This window comes from Loxodonta africana, chromosome 18, assembly GCF_030014295.1.
Source record: "Loxodonta africana isolate mLoxAfr1 chromosome 18, mLoxAfr1.hap2, whole genome shotgun sequence".
NCBI lineage: Eukaryota > Metazoa > Chordata > Mammalia > Proboscidea > Elephantidae > Loxodonta > Loxodonta africana.
In genome coordinates this window covers 6076275-6093678 of record NC_087359.1, presented here as the reverse complement: position 1 = coordinate 6093678, position 17404 = coordinate 6076275, and the positions used below count along the sequence as shown (strand labels likewise).

At 40.2% G+C, this 17404-nt stretch overlaps 1 protein-coding gene across 1 annotated transcript in view; it reads right to left on the bottom strand.

Moving 5' to 3' along the window:
- Positions 1-16308: 16308 nt before the first annotated feature.
- The window catches only part of TGS1 (trimethylguanosine synthase 1), a 50420-nt gene continuing 49324 nt past the window's right edge, over positions 16309-17404 (bottom strand). Inside the window, exon 13 of the mRNA XM_003420004.4 lies at positions 16309-16615. Within this exon, the coding sequence (XP_003420052.2) occupies positions 16493-16615 (123 nt within the window). The 3' untranslated portion in view covers positions 16309-16492. The remainder of the gene's footprint in view (positions 16616-17404) is intronic.

Here is a 17404-nt window from a genome sequence, read left to right as displayed (position 1 = left end):
TATTAAGAAAACATTCTGCGTCCCACTTTGCAGAGTGGCGTCTGGGGCCTTAAACGCTAACAAGCAGCCATCTAAGATGCATCAATTGGTCTCAACCCACCTAGAGCAAAGGAGAATGAAGAACACCAAAGACACAAGGTAATTATGAGCCCAAGAGACAGAAAGGGCCACATAAACCAGAGACTACATCAGCCTGAGACCAGAAGAACTAGATGGTGCCCAGCTACAACCAATGACTGCCCTGACATGGAACACAACAGAGAACCCTGAGGAAGCAGGAGAGCAGAGGGATGCAGACCTCAAATTCTCATAAAAAGACCAGACTGAATGGTCTGACTGAGACTAGAAGGACCCCGGAGGTCATGGTCCCCAGACCTTCTGTTAGCCCAGGACAGGAACCATTCCCAAAGCCAACTCTTCAGACAGGGATTGGACTGGACTGGACTATAGGATAGAAAATGATAACGGTGAGGAGTGAGCTTCTTGGATCAAGGAGACACAGGAGAGTATGTGGGCAGCTCCTTTCTGGAGGGGAGATGAGAAGCCAGAGGGGGTCAGAAGCTGACTGAATGGACACGAAAATAGAGGGTGGAGAGAAGGAGTGTGCTGTCTCATTAGGGGGAGAACAACTAGGAGTATGTAGCAAGGTGTATATAAATTTTTGTATGAGAGACAGACTTGATTTGTAAACTTTCACTTAAAGTACAATAAAAAATTTTTAAAAAAATGAGTTTGAATGAAAGAAGCTTGTGTCTTAAAACCGAGTTTAAGAAGTCCTCCTGCCCTTGCCAAGTGCAGATCAAAAGGGCCCTTAGAAGGGTGGTGATGTCCTTGGAGCTGAGTGCCCTGCATCCTGAGCTCAGGGAGAGGCTGTGACATCAGAAACGATTTAAGCAAATTCATCCAAGATCCATAAAACTGGAAGTCTGGGCCCAGAAAGAAGTCGTAACAATTATAACAACAAAAACCTTACACATATACATTATTTTAAATTTCAGTTACGTAGTTGTGAAAGGATAGTGGTAGTAATAGCGTCAGAACCTGTCTAACATTAGGGGAGATAATGACCAGGATCAGCCCAAGGCTGATTCCCATGACCTAGATAGAGGTCAGACATACCTTCACTCTCCAACCGTTTTACCAATTCTGACACCAGCTGTCCCTCCCATGGCACTCTCTCCTTCTTTGCTGAGTTTGATAATCTTTTGCAATGGCCACACAGAACTCACAGATCATACAGTTAAGTGGTTTATTAAGGAACAGGGTACAACTCAGGATCACATCAACAGGCTACAGCTCAGGATCAGGATCAGGAGGCATGTAGGCAGAGTCTCCCTTCTTCAGTGCAGGGCAGCTCTCTCAGCTTCTCTTGGCCATGCAGGCCTCCTCTCAGCCTCCAGAGGACAGACTCCTCTGGACCCCCTGAGGACAGGCTGCTCTTGACCCTGCCATCTGACACTGCCAGCTCTGCCACCGGGTCCCTTCTGGGCCTGTCGCCATCTTCAGTGTTACAGCCCTTGACCCATGTTACAGCTCTTTTAGGAGGTTCCTTCCCTCTTTTCTCTCTTGCTTTTTCTCCTTTCTGCTTCTTCCTGCTTCCTGTCTGACTGCTTCCTTCTGTCTCAAAAACCCCTCTGGGGTTGGCTGTTTATATACACATTACCTCTGCTGTTGAGTCCATTCTGACTCATAGCGACCCTACAGGACCAAGTAGAATTGCCCAGTAGGGTTTTCAAGAAGCGCCTGGTGGATTTGAACTGCTGACCTTTTGGTTTGCAGCCGTAGTTCTCAACCACTACACCACTAGGGTTTCCTTTATATACACAGCTCCTTGTCAATTTCAAGGCCCCTCTCAGCTGGGGCCACAAGCTGACCAATCCCCACTTGGGAGGCCACCGACACTTCATTTGCATAGTCTATTGACCAATCCCTGTGAGGTGCATACCAATCATGGGGCAGGCTGCAGCCCAGGACCAGACAAAAAGTGTCAAACTGCAGGTTGTTTACAGCTAACCCGGGAAATGTCAATCAACCTGGACAAAATTAACAAACCCTCTGGGGTAGAAAAAAAGGACACAGTTAACTCCTCAGGTTTTAGGGGAAAAATCTCTCAAACTGTTTTTCCAAAGAACCAAGACAAAAGGCTACATAAAGGAACTTGTTTCACCACAGTAGCTCTTAATTATTTGAAGGATTAGAAAATGATGAAATTACTTCATTGGGAACAATTTAACTGGAGTAATTGGGTATTGTCACGACTTTAACACAGGACTTCCTAAGCTGTTACTTGAAATCCCGTAAAAGACTGACCTCCATATTTTTGTCTTCCTCCTTCCAACCTCTCAGCGCATCTTCCATGCTGTAAAATGCAAACTGGTCATTTCACTGTCCTGCTTAAAGTCCTATGGCTCTCTATCACCTAACGAGGAAATCTAAATTCCTAAGCATTTTAACTTTAAGAAAACAAAAGCCTTAAGATGACAAATGGTGCTCCTTTTGCTTTCCAAAAATCTAGATCTGCAATATCCAACGAAAAGCCACTAGCAATGAGCCACTGGTGACTACTGAATATTTGAAAGAGAGCTAGTAGAAATGGAGATGTGCTGTAAGTTGAAAGCACACATGGGATATGGAAGATTTAGTAAGAAAAACAATATATCTCATTAAAAATTGTTTGTATTAATTACATGATTAAATTATACTATTTTGCATATATAGTTAACATTTAGTTTTCTTCATGAAGTAAACATCCTCCAAACTGGGCTGATAAACAGCATCGCGATAAATAGAGAAGAAATTGAAGTTGTCATTGATTTCATCCTACACCTTCTCCCTTATCTACTATCTCATTATCTAACATTTTGCATTTGACAATAATAAAAAGTGTACTATCTACTATTTTGCTCATTAATGATGCCCATCTGGCAGCAATGAATGCCAAGGTGTGAGGCAAGAGTAACTCTGGATGGTTTGATGTGTCTACTTAGCTGGGCCATGATTCTCAAGTGGTTTGGCTGTTTATGTAATGATGTAATTTTGCAGTTATGTTAATGATGTAGTCATCCTCCATTTTATGATCTGATGTGATCATCCTCCATTTTTGAATAACACTGATTTCACATAATGACTTGATATTTGGAACCAAACCATGTCAAAAGGTGAAGAGAGGTTGTACTTGGATCAACAACCAACGTCCATGGAAGCAGCCACCAAGAAATTAAACAATGTGTTACATTGGATATATCTGCTGTAAAAGGTCTCTTAAAGATTTCAGAGGCAAAGATGTCACTTTGATGACTAAAGTGTGCCAGACCCAAGCAACGATTTTTTTTTTTTGTGATCTTTTTTTTTGTGTGTGTGCTTTAAGTGAAAGTTTACAATTCAAGTCAGTTTCTCATACAAAAATCTATACACACATTTTATGTGACCCTAGATGCTCTCCCTACAAGGTGACAAAACACTCCTTCCCCCCACCCTGTATTTCCCATGTCCATTCAACTAGCTCCTGTCTACCTCTGCCTTCTCATCTCACCTCCAGACAGGAGCTGCCCACATAGTCTCATGTGTCTACTTGAGCTAAGAAGCACACTCCTCACCAGTATTATTTTATGTCTTATAGCCCAGTCTAATTTTTGTCTGAAGAGCTGGCTTCAAGAATAGTTTTAATTTCGGGCTAACAGAGTCTGGGGATCATGACCTCTGGGGTCCCTACAGTCTCAGTCAGACCATTCAGTTTGGTCTTTTTACTAGAATTTGAAGTCTGTATCCCACTTTTCTCCTGCTCCATCAGGGATTCTCTGTTGTGTTTCCTTTCAGGGCCGTTATTGGTGGTAGCCAGGTACCATCTAGTTCTTCCAGTCTCTGGCTGATGGCATCTCTGGTTTACGTGGCCCTTTCTGTCTCTTAGGCTCTTTGTGTCTTTGGTGTTCTTCATTCTCCTTTGCTCTAGGTGGGTTAAGACCAACTGATGCATCTTAGACAGCTGCTTGCTAGCTTTTAAGACCTCAGATGCCACTCTCCAAAGTGGGATGCAGAACGTTTTCCTAATACACTTTGTTATGCCAATTGACCTAGATGTTCCCTGAAACCATGGTCCCCAGACCCCCGCCCCGCTACTTTAAGTTTTTGGTTGTACTCAGGAAATTGCTTTTGGAATAGTCCATTTGTGCTGACTTCTCCTGTATTGTGTGTCGTCCTTCCCTTCACCTAAAATAATTGTTGTCTACTATCTAGTGAATACCCCCTCCTTCCTCCTCCCCCTTGAAACCATCAAAGAACATTTTCTTCTGTGTTTAAACCTTTTTTTGAGTTCTTATAATAGTGGTTTCATACGATATTTGTCCTTTTGCCACTGACTAATTTCACTCAGCATAATGCCTTCCAGATTCCTCCATGTTATGAGATGTTTCACGGATTCATCATTGTTCTTTATCATTGCATAGTATTCCATTGTGTGACTATACCATAATTTATCCATTCATCCGTTGACAGGCACCTTGGTTGTTTCCAAGCCATGATCTTTTTAATCATCATATGCATGGGAAAGCTGGACCATGAAAAAGGAAGACAGAAGAATGCTTTAAATTGTTGTTTTAGCAAGGAATATTAAATATACTGTGGACTGCCAGAATGTACAAATCAGTCTTAGAAGAAATACAACCAGAACATTCCTTAGAAGCGAGGATGGCGAGACTTTGACTCTCTTAATTTTGGCATGTCATGAGGAAAGAATAACCACTAGAACACTAGAAAAGGGCATCAGGTTTGGTAAAGTAGAAGGTCAGCAAAAATGAGGGAAACACTCAGTGAGATGGATTGACACAACAGCAAAAACAATAGACTCAAACTTACCAACAATCAGGAAGATGGTTCATATATGATGAGGTCACCATGAGTCAGAGCCAACTTGACAGCAACTAGCAATGACCTAGTCAATACATTATTAAAGTTAATTTCATCTGTTTATTTTTAAAATGTGGCTACTAGCAATTTAAAATTACCTATGTGGCACATATTATATTTCTATTGGACAGCGTTGATCTGGCTGGTTCCCATTAATATTCTGTAGCATTCCACTGAGGTAACACACTCAATTACAGAATGCCTTCCCATTCTGCGGGAGCCCTGGTGGCACTGTGGTTAAAAGGCTCAGCTGCTAATAGTAAAGGCGGTGGTTCAAACACACCAGCCGCTCTGAGGGAGAAAGATGTGGCAGTCTATTTCTGTAAAGATTTACAGCCTTGGAAACCCTATGGGGCAGTTCTGCTCTGTCCTATACGGTTTCTGTGATTCAGAATCAACTGGACAGCAGTGGGTTCCCCATTCAAAGTGTGAGAATTAACCCACTTCTCCCTTGCTGGAAAGATAGCTTTGTTTTACTGTATCTCAAGGACCTGATAGCCTGCTGGGGGAAAGTAAGAAATTGCATACGGGGCTGACGCTAACTTGTCCCTCTCTCGAGTTCTGCCTCCTGACCTCTCCAACCTGCCCCTCTCTCGTGCTCACTGCCCTTCACCCAGCACTCTGTGAATGAGGCCTCCTCCCTGCTTCCAGTCTAGCCTAACACTCTCTTGCAGTAGAGACGGCTCTCTAAGCAGGGGCTCTTCATCTGAAGCCTGTGGACCACCAAGGGAATCATGGACAGAATTTCGGTGGCTGTTAACGTGGATGGCAAAACAAAAAACAAACTTCTAGCAGTACCTGTATTTCCATGTGCCATTCTAGCTGTTGCAGGTATCTTAAAATAGCATTTACACATATCACTGTGTGGACGTTCATTAGACCTTCCAGTACACCATGTAATGTGTTAATAAAAAAGCACGTGTTACTGTATCACAAATTTGTTCTTAATATTTTAATAACTGTACTTCAGTATAGTGGGGTTACTTTGCAAGTCTGTGCTTTTTCTACTCATTTGAAAGCATTTTTGTGAGAAGGGGGTCCTTACACCAAGCAAGCAAAGCTTGGAAGGCGCCTCCTGCCTCCACTTTATTCAGGATGCAGCCAGTGATCTTCAGCATGGCATAGGGGACCCTACTTACTCCTCAGCAACTTGTCCATACATTGTCCCATATTTACTGATACACTTGGCCTTCTTTTTTCTTCTAAATGCTGTTTCCTTTCTCGTAATTCCTTTTCCCAATTTGTTAACCTGGAAAATTCCTACTCTGCTTAAGTGCCCCCTTCTCTGCCCCATCTCTCTCCACTGACCTCAGGTGGATTCGAGATGTCATAATAATTTGTCATGCTGCTCAAACGGCAAGCCTTTTCATTGTACACATTGTACCACGTCACACTTCCAAGCTCCTTCAGGGGGTGACAAGGGTTAACACGGTCTTTATCATCTTTATTGCCCACCATCCATTACACTGTTTCCCTAAGTGTAGTATGTAGGAAATCTTTTAAGTAATAAATGAACATTTTAAATACTATTATACAAGTATTAATAGGAATAGTGATTTTTCATTTATGGTAGTATTTGAAATTTCTTTTAAAATAAATTTTAAGTTAAAAAAAAAGCAAACAATAGGACCTATTGACAGAGACATGACAATCTTATGGAGGCCCCAGCTCTGCGTGGTTAGGCCGTGGCCCCACAGGCCAGGGCTTGGGGAGGACTTCATGTGAGCAACATCTCCCAAGTTCCCCAAGATGAGTGCTGCAGGACGGCAGGGGTCTTTATTTTGCTCAGGTGTACATCTCAAGTGCCTACAATAGTGCTTCACATGTAGCAGGCATGCAATAAATATGTTGAAATTGAATTTGTAAAATTCTGAGGAAAAATAATTTTGAACCTAAAATTTGACTACCAAATGTCAGGACAACGTAAAGACTGGGATATAACAAGCACTCATGTTGTACCAACTTCCAGGCTTTCTGAAAGAATAACTGAGAACGTTCATCAGAAAAATATAAAAAGAATTCAAGAAGGAGAACGTGATCAGTTAAAACAGCTCTCCCACTGCCCACCCCTCCCAAAACAATAGAAGTGAACCAAGAAAAACATGTTGAAGCATAACGGAGTGATTAAAAAAGAGTTCTTAAAAAGGCAGAAGCATAATATATAAAAAAAGTTGAATAAATCTGGAACTAAAATTTCAACAAAATGTTGAAGGGAAGGGCAGATAAATATGTGCTAAAGGAGGATAGATATGCAAATTAACTCATCATTGAGAGAAAAATAGGAGCTTCAATACATTTGATAAAAATGTAAAAGTAAAAAATCTTAAGCTAGCAACTACATGATTAAAAATGTGATAATTAAATTGCCAACGACTGAGGAAAATAAATGAAAACAAAAATATGTTAGTGGATGTGATAGGCTGATAATGGCTCCCCAAAATTATATCCATGTCCTAATCCCTGAAACCTGTGTTACCTTATATGGTAAAGTTACTTTACAGGGTAAAGATGTGATTAAGGATTCTGAGATGAGATTATCCTGGATTATCCATGCTGGCCCTAAACACCACTGCAAGTGTCCTTATAAAAGAGAAGCAGAGAGGGATTACATGCAGTGGAGAAGGCAATATGACCATGAAGGCAGAGACTGGAGTGATGCGGCCATGAGCCAAAGAATGCTGGCAGCCACCAGAAGCCAGAAGAGGCAAGGGATGGATTCTCCTTTCTAGGCAGCGTAGGTCTGCTGACACCTTGGTTTTGGCTCAGTGAAACGGATTTTGGACTTCTGGCCTCCACAAATGTGGAGAGAATCAATTTCTGTATTTTTTTTTTTTTTTTTTAAATTTTTATTAAGCTTCAAGTGAACATTTACCATTCCAATCAGTCTGTCACATGTAGGTTTACATACATCTTACTCCCTTCTCCCACTTGCTCTCCCCCTATTGAGTCAGCCCTTACAGTCTCTCGTTTCGTGCCAATTTTACCTTCTTCCCTCTCTCTCTATCTTCCCATCCCCCCTCCAGTCAAGAGTTGCCAACACACTCTCCCGTGTCCACCTGATTTAATTAGCTCACTCTTCATCAGTATCTCTCTCCCCCCCACTGACCAGTCCTTTTCATGCCTGATGATTTGTCTTCGGGGTTGGTTCCTGTCCTGTGCCATCAGAAGTTCTGGGGAGCATTGTCTCTGGGATTCCTCTAGTCGCAATCATACCATTAGGTGTGGTCTTTTAATGAGAATTTGGGGTCTGTATCCCATTGGTCTCCTGCTCCCTCAGGAGTTGTCTCTTGTGCTCCCTGACAGGGCAGACATCGATTGTGGCCGGGCACCAACTAGTTCTTCTGGTCTCAGGATATTGTAGGTCTCTGGTTCAAGTGGCCCTTTCTGTCTCTTGGGTTCTTAGTTGTCGTGTGACCTTGGTGTTCTTCCTTTGCCTTTGCTCCCGGTGGGTTGAGACCAATTAATGTATTTTAGATGGCTGCTTGTTGGCATTTAGGACCCCAGGTGCCACAATTCAAAGTGGGATGCAGAGTGTTTTCATAATAGAATTGTTTTGCCCATTGATTTAGAAGTCCTCTCAAACCAAGTTCCCCAGACCCCAGCCCCTGCTTCGCTATCCTTTGAAGCTTTCATTTTATCTCGGAAACCTCTTTACTTTTAATCCTGTCCAATTAGGCTGACCTTCCTTGTTTTGAGTGTTGTCTTTCCCTTCACCCAAAGCAGTTCCCATCTACAGATTGATCAATAAAAAGCCCTCTCCCTCCCTCCCTCCCTCCCTCCCCCCTTTGTAACCACAAAAGTATGTGTTCTTTTCCGTTTTTTCTATTTCTCAAGATCTTATAATAGTGGTCTTATACAATATTTGTCCTTTTGCAACTGACTCATTTCGCTCAGCATAATGCCTTCCAGATTCCTCCATGTTATGAAATGTTTCAGAGATTCGTCACTGTTCTTTATCGATGCGTAGTATTCCATTGTGTGAATATACCACAATTTATTTACCCATTCGTCCGTTGATGGACATCTTGGTTGCTTCCAGCTTTTTGCTATTGTAAACAGAGCTGCAATAAACATGGGTGTGCATATATCTGTTTGTGTGAAGGGTCTTGTATTTTTAGGGTATATTCCGAGGAGTGGGATTTCTGGGTTGTATGGTAGTTCTATTTCTAACTGTTTAAGATAACGCCAGATGGATTTCCACAGTGGTTGTACCATTTTACAATCCCACCAGCAGTGTATGAGAGTTCCAGTCTCTCCGCAGCCTCTCCAACATTTATTATTTTGTGATTTTTGAATTAATGCCAGTCTAGTTGGTGTCAGATGGAATCTCATCGTAGTTTTAATTTGCATTTCTCTAATGACTAATGATCGAGAGCATTTTCTCATGTATCTGTTGGCTGCCTGAATATCTTCTTTAGTGAAATGTGTGTTCATATCCTTTGCCCACTTCTTGATTGGGTTGTTTGTCTTTTTGTGGTTGAGTTTTGACAGAATCATGTAGATTTTAGAGATCAGGCGCTGGTCTGAGATGTCATAGCTGAATATTCTTTCCCAGTCTGTAGGTGGTCTTTTTACTCTTTTGGTGAAGTCTTTAGATGAGCATAGGTGTTTGATTTTTAGGAGCTCCCAGTTATCGGGTTTCTCTTCATCATTTTTGGTAATGTTTTGTATTCTGTTTATGCCCTGTATTAGCGCTCCTAGGGTAGATCCTATTTTTTCTTCCAAGATTTTTATCGTTTTAGTCTTTATGTTTAGGTCTTTGATCCACTTGGAGTTAGTTTTTGTGCATGGTGTGAGGTATGGGTCCTGTTTCATTCTTTTGCAAATGGATATCCAGGTATGCCAGCACCATTTGTTAAAAAGACTATTATTTCCCCAATTGACTGACACTGGTCCTTTGTCAAATATCAGCTGCTCATACGTGGATGGATTTATATCTGGATTCTCAATTCTGTAATTTCTGTATTTTAAGCCACCAAGTTTAAGTACCACCAAGTGACAATTTGTTAAAGCAGCCACAGAAAACCAAAGCAGCAAAATAATACAGGAGACTAAACTTCCACAGTACATGACACTCAGATTAAAAAACGCTCAGAAAACATCTTTTATAGGGTCATTCCTAAAACAATATGATGCAGAAAAGTTGAAAATTAAGGGATAGAAAAAGATGTATTAAGAGAGAGAAAAAAAGAAACACAATTTTATTACTAGACAAAATGGAATTCAGACGAAAAGTGTTCAAACTTGTCTTTTGGTTCTCTAGAGAAGCAAACCCAGCAAGGTGTATAAATATATGTAGAGAGATTTATATCAAGGAAACAGCTCATGCAATTGTAGGGGTTGGAAAGTCCAAAGTCCTTGGATCAGGATAGAGTCCCTTCCCAATTCACAGAACCGTAGAAGCTGGTGAACCCAAGATCAGCAGGTCATAAAGCAGGGTTCCTGCTCACAGGCTGTGAAGGTCGAGGAATCCCCAAGGTCGGCAGGCAACACTGCAAGGTGTCTCCTGATTCATGTGGCTGCAGGGGCTGGTGAACTCAAGATGGGCAGTTCGGTGAGCAGGACTCTTGCTCGCAGGCCGTGAAGATTGACGGACCCCTAGATGGACAGGTAAGCTGACAGCTCAAATCCCAGGAACTGGAGGTCAGACAAGAGACAGCTGCTTAGGCACCTAATGCGTCAAGAGTCATACAAAGCAGTTGACTCAAAATGTGGTCTGCATTCTGGTGCCACGTCTGCAGCAAGTACGGAATTCGAGAGTGAGCATTTAGAGACAAACTCACGGCGAACTGAAACTGCAAACATTTTTATTGTGTTTTACAAAATTACCAGTTTGTAATGCACTGGAAAACAAAACACCAATCAAACTGGTCCTTCACCAGTTTTGAGAAGCATGGATATAAAGCAAAACCTATCAGAAATGCAAGGAGAAACAGACGAAACCATAATCATAGTAGATTTCTGTGTGCCTTTATTAGAAATGTACAGATCAAATAGATGAAAATCAGGATATAAAACAAACCAATCAACAACCTTGTTTTTAATAGGCAGCTGTGTACTCAACAAACAGCACGTTTTCTTTTCAAATATCTATGGAAAATTTTTAAAAATTACTGTGTATTAGACCTCAGAAAAGCTCTAAAAATTGCAAGTATAAGTCATATAGGATACTTTCTCTTGCCACATGAAACTAATTAGAAATTAACATCAAAAGGATAGCCAAGAGCCCCCAGTCCCATGCCCCACATCACATGCAGAATAAAAACTTGAAAATAATAAATTAGAGAAAGAAATCAAAATGAAAATTATAGAATATATGCAAACAAATTAATAATGAAAGCACTACTTTAAGGCCTATGGAATGTGATCCACGCAGCACTCAAAGGACATAACTTTAGTATATTTATTAGGATATGAGAAAGACTGAGGAAGCTAGTAAGAAAAAAAGATAAACTTTCAAAAGCTAGGTTATTTAACTTTACTAAGACAGACAGTACTCTGGCAAGTCTGATCAAGATAAAAAGAGAAATAAAAGGAACAAGTGACAAGACTAGTTGTGTGCCGTGGATTTCTACATTTGCAGCCCTATAGGACAGAAAACTGCCCCATAGGGTTTCCCAGGCTGAAATCTTTACAGGAGCAGATTGCCAGGTTGTTTCTCCCACGGAGTGGCTAGTGGTTTCAAACCGCCAACCTTTCGGTTAGCAGCTGAACACTTAACCATGGTGCCACCAGAGCTCCTGTACAGAGGGAGAGGGGGAGGGGGAGGGACTGGGGGAGGGGAAGAGGGAGAGATCCAGAGTGTGCGTGTCAGGTCAGGCCCTGGGAGGCACAAATGGTTAAGTACTTGACTACTAACAAAAAGGCTGCCCCCTCGGAAGAAAGGCCAGGCGATCTGCTTCTGGAAATCCTATGGAGTGCAGTTCTACTTTACAACACATGGGGTCAACATCCGTCAGAACTGTAACTGGTTTGGTTTTATATATATAATTATATATATATAATCTAGTGGAGAAAGCCTAATAGAAAATGATGACACAATTAGCTCTTTATCTGGCAAAACATTAGATGCCTAACACACACACACTTGGGTAATACATGAAAAAATTGCTCATATCTCACAAGTAATCAGGGCATGCAAAGTAAAATAACTTTATCAGACCAGCAACAATTAGAAGTGAAAATATGCAATGCTGGTGAGTGTGTGGGGAAAACTGGTCCTTTTCATGCTCAGTTGGAGGGCACCTTGACCTGATCTACCTGATAAGATGGAAACATTTCACCTCTAGGGATCCACCCAGCTAGAAATACACACTGCACTACCACCTGCATTACAAAAGCCAGACACAATTTAAATGCTCATAACTGGAGAATGTTAAAAGCAATTCTCATAGATTTGTACAATGTGTCTGTAAACATACTAAGGCAGATGGATGTATTGATGTGGAAAAATACACCAGACGTGTTTTTAAAATAATTTTAAAATTAAAGGAAAAAAAAATCAAGTTTCAGAAGAATATAATCCCACCCCACGCCACACTGTTTTTCCTGCAGAGGAAAGGGCTTGAAGGACACATCCCTGTGTCAGCAGTAGTTACCTCTGAAGGGGAGTGAAATATGGGAGATGGTGTGGACAGAACGGGCTTAAGGAGGAGGTCCACTTTTTTAATTGTTCGCTTTGTATTTAAATGGTCAAAATACAAAAAGCACACCGCAGAGATACTGAGGGTTCAGTTCCAGACCACCGCAATAAAGTGAGTGTCACAATAAAGGGAGTCACAGGAAATTTTTGGTTCCCAGTGCATATAAAAGTTATGTTCATGCTATACTGCAGTCCATTAAGTATGCAAGAGCATTATGTCTAAAAAAAAAAAAAAAAAAAAATGTATATACCCTAACTAAAAAATACTTTATTGCTAAAAAATGCTAACCATCATCTGAGCCTTCAATGAGTTGTAATCTGTTTGCTGGTGGAGGGTCTTACCTCAATGCTGATGGCTGTTGACTGATCAGGGTGGTGGTTGCTGAAGGTTGGGGTGGCTGTGGCAATTTCTTAAAACAAGACAATGAAGTTTGCCGCACTGACTCTTCTTTCACAAAAGATTTCTCTGGTGCTTGATAGCATGGTACCCACAGTAGAACTTCTTGCAAAATTGGAGTCAATCCCCTCAAACCCTGCCGCTGCTTTATCAACTAAGTTTATGTAATGCGCTAAATCCTTTGTTGTCATTTCAACAATGTTCACAGCATCTTCACCAGGAGCAGTCTATCTCAAGAAACCACTTTCTCTGCTCATCCATAAGGAGCAGCTCCTCATCTGCTGAAGTTTTATGATGAGATTGCAGCAATCCAGTCACATCTTCAGGTTCCACGTCTAATTCTAATTCTCTTGCTATTTCCACCATATCTGCAGTTACTTCCTCTGCTGAAGTCTTGAACCCTCAAACTCATCCATGGGGGTTGGAGTCAACTTCTTCCAAACTCCTGTTGATATTTTGAACTTCTCCCGGTAACACGAATGAATGTTCACAATGGCATCTAGAATGAACCCTTATCCCTTCCTGTCTCAGCTTTTGACACGCCTTCCTCACTAAGCTTAATCACTTCCAGCTTTTGATTTAAAGTGAGAGACTTGTGACTCTTTCACTTTAACAGTTAAATGGTTAATCAAACATTTTTTGATTAAGTTTGCCATCTTATATAGGTGGCGTTCATGGCACCCCAAAACAATTATAATAGTAACATCAAAGATCACTCATCACAGTTCACCATAACAGATATAATAATCATGGAAAAGTCTGAAATATTGTGACAAAATGTGACATGGAGAAATGAAGCACGCACTGCTGGAAAAATGACATCGACAGACCTGCTTGATGCAGGGTTGCCACAAACCTTCAATTTGTAAAAAATGCTGTATCTGAAAAGTGTAATAAAGCAACACACAATAAAACAAGGTATGCCTGTATTAATTTTTATAAAAAATTCTTTAAAAAGCTTTGCAATTTAGCAGGAAAAAAAGGGAGAAGTTGGGCAAGAACAAGGGCTGCTGACTTCCTCACTTGTTTTATTCGAAGCAGCTCCAGGGGCTTCATTTTTCATCCATTTTATACATTTGGCTTCTTGGTAAGATTTTATTTGAATATAGGGTTCACACAATAGACCTGAACATTTCTTATGACCCTTAAGCATTAACATTCTATAAGAGTCAATAAGTCTGTTATATCCATGTGGGATTACTGCGCAGGAATACTTAAGTCTTGGTTAAGCTTCCAGTTCTACCCATATGAATTCATATATAAATTCCTGTATGAGACAAGTTAGTTTTAATATTAATAATAAACAATCAAGAAAATGTGTGGAAAAAGCCTGTGTATGAAAGGTTAAGAGACAAAAAACTAAACACTAGGTGGTGATTTTGGATATGTTTCACCCTTGCCTCCTGTCTGAGGGGGTTGGGTTGCACTTTAGCTCTAGGGACCATGTAGAGAACGATTTATGATCAATGCTGCCATTGTCTTTAAAATGGTGATAAGTACATGACATATACCCTGATGCTACATTGGGAAAAAAGCATAAACACCAAGAACATTTGACTGATTTTGACATTGCAAATTAATCTAAAAATTTAACCTTTAGCAAACAGCTCAAATGCTATATTGCACTGTATGGCAATTAGGCATATATTGTAAATAGCTTTGGGAAACTAAAATTAGCACTGCTTTTCCATAACCCAACAAAGTTGCTTTTATTTAATACAATAATCCCAATTTTCTAGTACTTATTGAAAACAAAAAGCATTTACTTAATTTCCCATGTCCCATTCCAGCCAAAATCATATTCTTTTTAACATTTAACACACTCACCTTATAAAAGATAAAGGTCCCAGATCCAATCCCCAATGGCAAATGTGCTGCTGTCGTATCTTGGATGTATGTCTCATTCTAGCATTGTTTTTACATACTTGTGAAAATGAGTGGACACACTTTTAGGTAAATAATTAAGCAACACATATTCCTCCTTCCATTTTATTGTCATGTTAATAGAAAAAAATATAAACTCTTATATTACAAAATATACTTCATATTGTTTTTGCAATAAAAACAATGTAAAAACAGTACAAAATAAAAGGATGCTGAAAAGCAAATTCCAGATGGAGACAAGACATGTAACGAAGACATTTCTAGAAAAAAGCCTGAATAAATGTATCTATTTTTTATACTCTGGGATTTGAAAAGATGGTTCTAAAGGACATAAGACCCAGAAGCAAGAAAAAAAAAAGACCAATAAATTTGACTACATAAAAATTAAAAACTTAATGTATGGCAGGAAAAAAAAAAAAACCCCACAAAATAAGAGAGAATTACACATTATAGAAAAAGATTAACGGTTCAAAAGAAAAATTGGTAAAAGAATACAAAGTTTAAAGGATACAAACTGTTAATTAAAAAGGCCAAACAGATGCACATACACTCAAATCTCATTCATAGTTGAGGAAACACACACCACCAGCACGATACAATTTTTTTCATCCACGAGACAGCAAAAATTAAAATGCCTGATGAAGCTCAAAGCTGGCTGGTGAGGGTGAAGGGAAATCCACACTCTAATCACTGTTGGTGGGAGTACACATGGGTCCAACTTTATTGAAAGGCAAATTGGCAGGATCTACCAAAATTAAAATGTACAAACTCCAGCAATCTGATTGCCAAAAATTTGTCCTATGTGTACATTTGCTTAATAGCATATATTACAGGGAATACAAAATCGTTGGTTATCACAATAAACCTAAAAACAGCCAAGTGTGTATTTACTGGGAACCGGTTAAATTTATTATGGCATGGCCATAAAATGGAAATACAAAATGATCATTAAAAAAGAATGATGTATATCTGTATGTACTAAGACACATTATTAAGCAAAAAATGTGAGGGGGGCATAGCACAGTGCATCAATGAGAAAAGATGGTGTATTAGGGTATATTGCAATTCTTTTCTGCTCTCCAAAGGGATTATAACAAACAGCTATTTTTAGATAGATTCTATGTTAAAAAAGGAGCCCTACTGGTGCAATGGTTAAGCTCTCGTTCCTAACCAAAAGGCTGGTGGCTCCATGGGAGAAAGACTTAGTGATCTGCTCCTGTAAAAACTACAGCCTAGCAAACGCTATGGGGTAGTTCTACTCTGTCATATGGGGTCACTATGAGTTGAAATCGACTCATTGGCTCTTAACAAAAACCATAATGTATTTAAAAAACACACTATATGAACATAAAAAAAAGATGTTAAACCCAAACAGACAAAATTAAACATACATACACACACGCCCTGACATTAAGCTCAGGGGCAAGCCTACCCTCTTCATACAAGACCCTCATATCCTAACATACGAGGTACATGGTGAATATTACCCAAGGATCTCAAAGACCTTTATTAATATTCATTAGACTCCTGTGAGTGACAAGCTCCATTTCATATGCTGATAAAAGACTACTGGGTCCAAAACATCGGTGAACAGAAGAAACTCCAGGTGTTTGTACCTGAGGGGTGTTCTGATCACTATGCAATCTTCTCTCCTCATGCCACTTCAGCTATGTTTCAGAGGCTGATCTTCGGATCAAGTCACCGAAATAAGCTGTGATTGTCTTCAATTTATTGTTAAGAAAATTTTGCTCTATTTCCACTTCCCCGCCAGGGCCAGCTAAAGAAGCCACCTAAAAAAGGAACAGAAGAACGTCACATAAGGACAATTTAAAAAAAAGCTTTTCATTCACAGTGCTTTGCAAACAGTACCAAGACTCTGGCTTTTTAATCAAGTCCTTCAAATAATGCTCTCAAATGCTCACTGTTACTTCTCAGGTTGGTATTAATGCAATAATTTATGGCAGAAATACTGGCTGTTGCAGACACTTTTGACCTGATGGCTAAAACCATGGTGTTATACTGCTGTACTGGGCCTCATCTCTCCAATGCCAGAAGCCATGGAACTCAAGAGAGGAAGGGAAAATGAATAAATCCTTCCCAAAGATCAGGTTAATTTACTAACATAAAAATTCAAAGAAAACCCCTTTCCTGAAAAACTTTCTCTTCTTCACTGCTGCATCTTACCTGTATTCCTTCAACGATATTTACTGAGAACCTGTTACATAACATCAGGAGTACATTACAAAGCAAAAGAGATGACTGCTGCACTCACGAGGATTCTAGACTCTACTATTTTCCATCCCTAGTCGCTGTCTTTTGCTGTTCTCTTAACTTGGACCCACTCCTCCACCTGTGACACTTTTTGAGTATACCGGAATATAGTGAAGGAACACTGGTGACTCAGCGGTTAAGTGCTCGGCTGCTAAATGAGAAGTCAGCTGTTTGAACCCACCGGCCACTCCATAGGAGAAAAGACCTGGAGATTTGCTCCTGTAAAGATTACAGCCTTGGAAACCCTGTGGGGCAGTTCTACTCTGTCCTGTAGGATTGCTGAGTTGGAATTGACTTGATGGCACACA